At 37.0% G+C, this 7,734-nt stretch overlaps 1 protein-coding gene across 1 annotated transcript in view; it reads right to left on the bottom strand.

Moving 5' to 3' along the window:
• The window catches only part of ITPR2 (inositol 1,4,5-trisphosphate receptor type 2), a 724,583-nt gene that overhangs the window by 290,240 nt on the left and 426,609 nt on the right, over nt 1-7,734 (bottom strand). The window contains exon 35 of the mRNA XM_007949781.2: nt 2,690-2,880. Coding sequence (XP_007947972.1) covers nt 2,690-2,880 — 191 coding nt within the window. The remainder of the gene's footprint in view (nt 1-2,689; nt 2,881-7,734) is intronic.

A 7,734-nucleotide genomic window follows, 5' to 3' on the forward strand; every position in this document is an offset into this window, starting at 1 on the left:
CCCCCCACAAAAACCTCTAGATAATGACACATGGACTTGCTGTGGGGATTAAATTGAAATTCATAGAATTGCCCCTAACAAATTCTGACTACTTATTAATAATGTTAATAATCATTACTATTGAATAGCAGTTAGCTAAAATGATAACCCTGTTGCCAAATTAAGTGGTTACTTTTCTATCTTTGTCTTATTCAATTACTGCGAAGCAGTTTACACATCTGTCCCCTGTCTTGAAATGCTTTCTGCTCTTAACTTCTGTAATACATTTTCCTTGTTTTCTACCTATGTCTCGACTACTTCTTCACCAACTCCTTGTAGTTTCTGGTCCTTTTCTTATCTCAATTTACACTTCTGAAGGCTCATCCAATGCCATGGCATTAATCTCATATACACACTAAAAACTCCCAAGTTTATGTCTCTAGCCTGTACATATTTCCAAAGAACTCCATGCTCAAATATCCAACTGCCAAGTTGCCACATCCACTTAGGTATCTAAATAGATATCTTGAACTTAAAATTTCCCAAAAAGAATCCTTGATCCCAACTTCCCCCCAACTCTTTCTCTCACAGTTGTCCCTATCTTAGCAAATTAACCCAACATATCAAACTCAAGAGTCATTCTTGAGTCCTCTTTCCATCACCCAAACTCATACAACCATCTACCAAGTCCTGTTGACCCTACCTCCAAATATATTCAAAATTCCTCCACTTTTCCCCATTATTATTGCTTTACCCTTAAGCCAAGCCACCACCACTTTTTGCCTGAAATAATGCAATAACTACATAATTAGACTCACTGTCTCCATGCCTCCATGGCTGGACTTCTGCTTAAAATCTCCAAAGACTACTATCACATTTAAAATAAAATCCAAATGCTTTATCATGTCTCTATATGACATAGCTACTTATCTCATACTCTCCTCTTTTGCTCACTAAACTCCAGCCCCCACTGGCTTCTCAAACCCACCAACTTAGTTTCTGCCTAAGGGCCCTTGAAGTTACTGTTTCCGCTCCCTAGAACTCTATCCTCAGATCTTTGACTAGACGATTCTTTTTCATTATTCAGGTCTCAATTCAAATAACACTTGAGCCTGAAGGACTCAACTCCCAGTAATTATCCACCATGTCACCCCACTTTATTTTATTCATGGTCATTTTAATTATATCTCATTTGTTTAATGATGTTAGCAGGTAAGCTCCGTGAAAGCACAGACTATCTTGCCCAGAACTCTATCTCCAGCACACAGTGCTAGCATAGAGTATGCCGTAAATAAATACTTGTTTAAGGAGTTAGCTGTGAGTCACTGCTCTGAAAAAAGTATAAGACATACTTTTCAGTGCTGGCTGACATTACCATCCACCTATTGTCACTGAAATGACAATTATCACTCTCACAAATCCACCTCCTCTCCTTTCTGATCTTACTGTTTTTTCCTTTCCTTATTTGGCCATTCTGCCCATTCCTGGCCTCTCACAGGTATTCTTTTGTGCTCACTGCTAAACCCTCTTTTAGCAATACCATCCACTATCCTTACCTGAAATATCCTTAAACATAAATGTAAGCTCAAATACATTCAGAAGCCTATAAGATATCTGGATGTCAATCTTTTAACCTAATTCAACATACTTTCAATGACCATAGCCAATCTTCTGAGACTGTGTCCTCCCAATTTCTCTTCTTTCCTCTTTCAGTAAACAGTCTTAATAATTTCACTTCACCTCAAATCATCAGAACCATTTTAAACTACCTTCATACCTCTCTCTACTTCCATCCAAGAGCCACTATATCTATTGACATTGCATTCATTTTTGTCAGCAACACCTGTTTTATCATTTCATTCATACCACAACCTCCTTGGTTGAGATTTATAGTAACTCCTAAATACCCTGCTCATTTCTAGTCACTCCCTGATAATCTCATCCTGCAAACTAAAGATTTTGTACTCACTCATAATAACATTTCCCAAAAAAATGTTTAATGATTCATGGCCTTCAACTTTCCCACACTACCTGCATCTAATTGTCTTTTTAATAATATAACAGTTTCCTATTAAAATTCTGAAACTCAGCTAATTAATCTGCATGTGACCCCTAATGATATTTAGTATTTCCCCAGTTCAGGTCTTTAACACTCTCTAAGACTGAAAATTTCCTCAAAGCATACTCAATTTCCTTCATGAAATATTCTATTAATTATATGGATAGGAAGATATATCCCTTCTCTCAATAGCACTCAATGTACCAGAAAGTCCAGTTCAAAAACATGGGTGGGATAGTGCTTGGCCCATTATGGCCAAAGGAGAGGGCAAAAGAGAGTATAAGAGACTACTGAGTTGTAAGTTGAAGTAAATTCATGAATATTTGATTTATTACATGAATTTTCATGGTAAATTACTTTACTTTTTATCAAATTATATTATTGATATTATTATTATTTTGATATTAAGGCATTCTACCATACCATCAAAACACATTAACCAATATAAAATAAGCAAAAATAATAAAATAAAACATAATAAAAGCTTCTACTTGGAAGCCTATGCTTTTAAATTCAGGTACAAATGGTAGAGAGTTATAAAGCCTGGACCTCAACTATAATTTTATATATTTTAAATCATTTTTGTTCTTGTGATTACATGTTTTAAAGGTTATAATTTAGAAAATATGTTATTTTGTGATCTCATTATACCTGTAACTTTTCAATTATATTTCTATAATCCCAAGCAGGTCCTCCAAGAGCTTCCTTAAACCTCGGCCCAGAGCGAGCAGACAGTCTCCAACCCATGGCTGCTCTTTGCACCATGTTTGAATGGCTTTTCATGAAGAGAGTATTGACTTGACTGTCCAAATCCACTGGAATGGCAATTCCACGATTCTTTGCTGAAAAAGAAAGATTTGAAATATTTTCCTCTTCATTTGACTTCTTACACAATGATTCTCAGTGATTTGGCAGTTATGTATAACATAATTTGGTAGTTACATAATGATTTAATCATCATCCATGATGTGATCTGACGTGATCAGCCAATCGATTGTAAAGGGATTGGAGTGGTATGCAACATCCTTCTCATGTCAAAGCCCTGATCCAATGTAAGGAGAGTTTCCCTAAGGTGTGGTCTCTATCAGTAAAAGGATAGAGAAGTGAGCAGAGAAACATGGACCTATTATAACAAACAAAGAAGAGTTGGACTCCACAATGAGAAAAGAAGCAACAAAAGAAACCTACAGCCTCCAGAAGAAAGGAAATAATAAAGATCAGAGCAGAAATAAATGAAGGAACAAACAAACAAATCAAAAAAAAAAATAAATAAAGAGAGAGAGAGAGAAAATCAATGAGACTACAGCTGGTTCTTCGAAAAGATTAACAAAATTGAAAACCACTGGCAACTTTAACAAAGGAAAAGAAAGAGAAGATACAAATAACACAAATAATAAATGAAATAGGTGACATTACAACAGAAACAACTGAAATAAAAAAGATATTAAAAGAATGCTATGAAGAATTGTACTCCAATAAATTAAAAAACCTAGAAGAGATGGACAAATTTCTAGAAACACAAGATCTACCTAAACAAACACAGACTGAGATAGAAAAGTTGAACAGATCCATAACAAAAGAAGAAACTAAGCTGCTCATAAACTCTCCGTTAAAAAGAGAGGAAAAAAAAAAAGTCCTGGCCCAAATAGTTTCACTGGAGAATTCTATCAAACATTCAGAGAAGAGCTGACATCTATACTACTCAAACTATTCCAGAACATAGAAAAGGATAGAATACTCCCAAATTCATTTTAGGAAGCAAGCATAACCCTGATACCAAACCCAGGTAAACACATCAATAAAAAGTTAAACTATAGATCAGTATCCCTCAAGAATATAGACACAAAAATCTTCGATATTTTAGCCAACAGAATAAAACACCATATCAAAAAAATAATAGGTCATGTCCAAGTGGGATTCATATCAGGTATGCAAGGATGGTTCAACATCAGAAAAACAATCAATGTAATCCATCACATAAATAAAACAAAGGAGAAGAACCACATGATCAAATCAACTGATGAAGAAAAGGCATTTGATAAAATCCAACATCCATTTCTGATTAAAAAAAAAAAAAACTCTCAGTAAAATAGGAATAGAAGGCAAATTCCTCAATATAATAAAAGGAATATATGAAAAACCAATAGGCAACATTATTCTCAATGGAAAGACACTCAAAACATTCTTCTTGTGAATGGGAATCAGACAAAGATGTCCTCTATCACCTTCTATTTAACATTGTATTAGAAGTCCTACCCAGGGCAATAAGGCAAGAAAGAGAAATAAAAGGCATTTAAATTGGCAAAGAAAAAATAAAGCTGGCTCTGTTTGCAGATGACATGATCCTATACATAGAAAATGCAAGAGACTCAGCAAGAAAACTGAAAGAAAGATTCAGCAAAGTGGCAGACTACAAGATCAATATTCAAAAATCAATTGGATTCCTCTACATCAAAAAAGAGATCTCTGAAAAAGAAATAAGGAAAATGATGCCATCTACAATAGCTAGCAAAAAGCAGAATACTTAGGAATAAATCTTACCAGGGACACAAAAGACCTACACAAAGAAAACTTCAAAACATTTCTTCAAGGAACTATAAGAGATCTACATAAATGGAGGAACATACCATGCTCGTGAATAGGAAGACTGAATATTGTGAAAATGTCAATACTACCCAAAGCAATCCATATGTAATACTTATCCAAATTCCATCAACATTCTTTAAGGACAAAATCAATCACTAATTTTATATGGGAAGGAAAGAGAACTTGGACAAGCAAAGCACTACTGTAAAAGAAAAACAAAGTAGGAGGTCTTACAACCCCTGATCTCAAAAACAACTATACGGCCAAGTTAGTCAAAACAGCCTGGTATTGGTACAATGACAGACACATAGACCAGTGAACAGAATTGAGAATACAGAAACAGATCCATCCATACACAGACAGCTGATCTTTGACAAAGGGCTGAAACCCATTAAGCGGGGAGAGACAGCCTCTTAAACAAATGGTGCTGGCAAAATTGGATATCCATTTGCAGCAATACATAACAAGATCCATATGTCACACCAAACACAGAAACTAACTCAAGATAGATTAAAGTCCTAAATGTAAAATCCAGAACTATGAAGTTCATCAAAGATAGACTATGGGCAAACTTAGAGGCCCTAATTTATGACATAAATAGACTATTAAGCATAACCCAAAATGCACAGGCAGCAGAAGAGAAACTAGCTGATGGGCACCTTTTAGAAATTAAATACTTAATGTGCATCAAAAGCCTTCTCCAAAGAGTAAAAAAGAGAACCTACAGACTGGAAAAAAATATTTGGCTCTGGTAGCGTAGTGCCTAAAGGGACGTGACGGCTAACTGGAAGGCTGGAGGTTCAAACCCACCAGCCACTCCTTGGAAGGAAGATGGGGCAATCTACTTCTGCAGTAATACTGCCTCAGAAACCCAAGGAGGGGTCTCTATGAGTCGGGTCCAACTCGACAGCATATAACAACAACAACAATATATCCAACAGAGGACTTATCTCAAAAATTTACAAGAAAACTTCAACACCCCAACCTCAAAAAGACAATCCAATTCAAAATTAGGCAAAAGACATGAACAGATACTTCACTAAAGAAGATACTCAGGCAGCCAACAAACACTTGAAGAAATGCTCATGATTATTAGCCTTTCCTCACTCACTGCCGTCAAGTTGGATGCGACTCATAGTGACCCCTTGGGGTCTCCGACGCAGTATCACTATGGAAATAGCTTGCCCAACCTTCCTTCCGAGGAGTGGCTGATGGGTTTGAACCCCCAGACTTCTGGTTAGCAGTCAAATACCTTATGCATTAGCATTTAGAAAGATGTAAATCAAAATAACAATGAGATAACATCTCACCACAGCAAAAACAGCGAGTTCAACAAAGCAGAAAACAAATGTTGGGTAAGGGTGTGGAGAGACTGGAACTCTCATAAACTGCTAGCTGGACTGTAAAATGGTATAACCACTGTGGATGTTGGTGTGGCACTTCCTTAAAAAGTGGAAAATAGAAATACCATTTGATCCAGCAATTTCATTACCAGAAATAATCCTAAAGTGGCGATATCCAGGGCATGAATAGATATATTCACACCTATGTTCATTGCAGCATTATTCACTATAGCAAAGACATGGAAACAACCTAAGTACCCATCAAGAGATGAATGTATAAACAAACTATGGTACATACTCACAGTGGAATATTATGTAACATTAAAGAATAATGAATAATCCATAAATCATCTCATGGCATGGATGAACTTGGAGGACATTATACTGAGTGAAATAAGTCAATCATTGAAGGACAATTATTGTACAAATCCATTATAAAAAGTCAAGAAAAGGTTTATATATGGAAGTAAACTTACTTCCATACATAAACCAGGGATAGGAAAGAAGGAGAGGGAAAATTCCTGACTAATAAAGAGTCATGTGTTGTTTTGGGAGAAGGAAACAGCAATTTAACAAAAGCATGTGACCGGCACAATAACACTAGGAAAAGGAAGACACAGAGAGGTGCACAAAAGGTATAAACAACAGAGGCAAACACTACTATATACATAATACTGCATTATCAGTAACAACAAACAGTAGTCCATAAGCAGATATATAGGCAATCAGGTGAGACGATCAGGTGCAAATAGGTGATACATACCAATGACCACAGATAGATTTGGCTGATGATATGCTCACAAATGTATTTGTGCTACTAAAATATCCATATTTATTACAGAACTAACAGGGGACAAGGCTAGAATAGCTTCTTAGCCACAATCAAGCACCTTGAGGGAGTAAATCACCAGGACTGTGGGCTCACAACCATGGTCGAGGGGTACATCAAGCTCAATTGCCACAACATAGTGCATAAAAAGGAGCTTTGGTGACGTAGCGCCTAAGGCATTTAACGGCTAACCAGAAGGCTGGCGGTTCAAACCCACCAGCCACTCCTCAGAAGGAAGGCTGGGCAATCTACTTCCATAGTAATACCACCTCGGAAACCCAAGGAGGGGTCGCTATGAGTCAGCTATGACTCAATGACAGAGAGTTTGGTTTTGTTTGGTTAGTACATAAAAATCTTGTTCTAAATCCTATTTTGGTGAGTAGCAACAGGGGTCTTTAAAGCTTTCAAGGGGCCATTAAGATGCAACTATTGGACTCCCCTCATCTGGAGCAAAGAAGAATGAAGAAAATCAAAGACATATGGAAACAATTAGTCCAAGGGACTAATGAACCATGGGAACCTCATCCTTCACAATCCTGAGACCAGAAGAATTAGATGTTGTCCAACTACCAATGCAAACCACTCAGAAAGGGATCAAAACTGGAGATCCTGGATAGAATGGAAGGGAAATGTGAGACAGAATTCAAAAGAACAAAAATGACCACAATTACTGGTTCAACAAAGACTGGTGAAACCCCTGAGACTATGGCTCTGAATTATCCTTCAGGCCTGGACTCGGACTCACTTCTCTGTATTAGGGAGCTCTGGTGGTGTAGTGCCTAAGGCATTTGACTGCTAAACAGAAGGCTGGCAGTTCAAACCCACCAGCCTTGGAAGGAAGATTGGGCAATCTACGTCTGTAGAGATACCACCTCAGAAACCCAATGGGGGGTCTCTATGAGTTGAAACAACTTGATGGCAGTGAGTTTGGTTCTCTC

This window comes from Orycteropus afer, unplaced genomic scaffold, assembly GCF_000298275.1.
Source record: "Orycteropus afer afer isolate SDZICR_OR568_19922 unplaced genomic scaffold, OryAfe1.0 scaffold00254, whole genome shotgun sequence".
In the NCBI taxonomy this organism is placed as follows: domain Eukaryota; kingdom Metazoa; phylum Chordata; class Mammalia; order Tubulidentata; family Orycteropodidae; genus Orycteropus; species Orycteropus afer.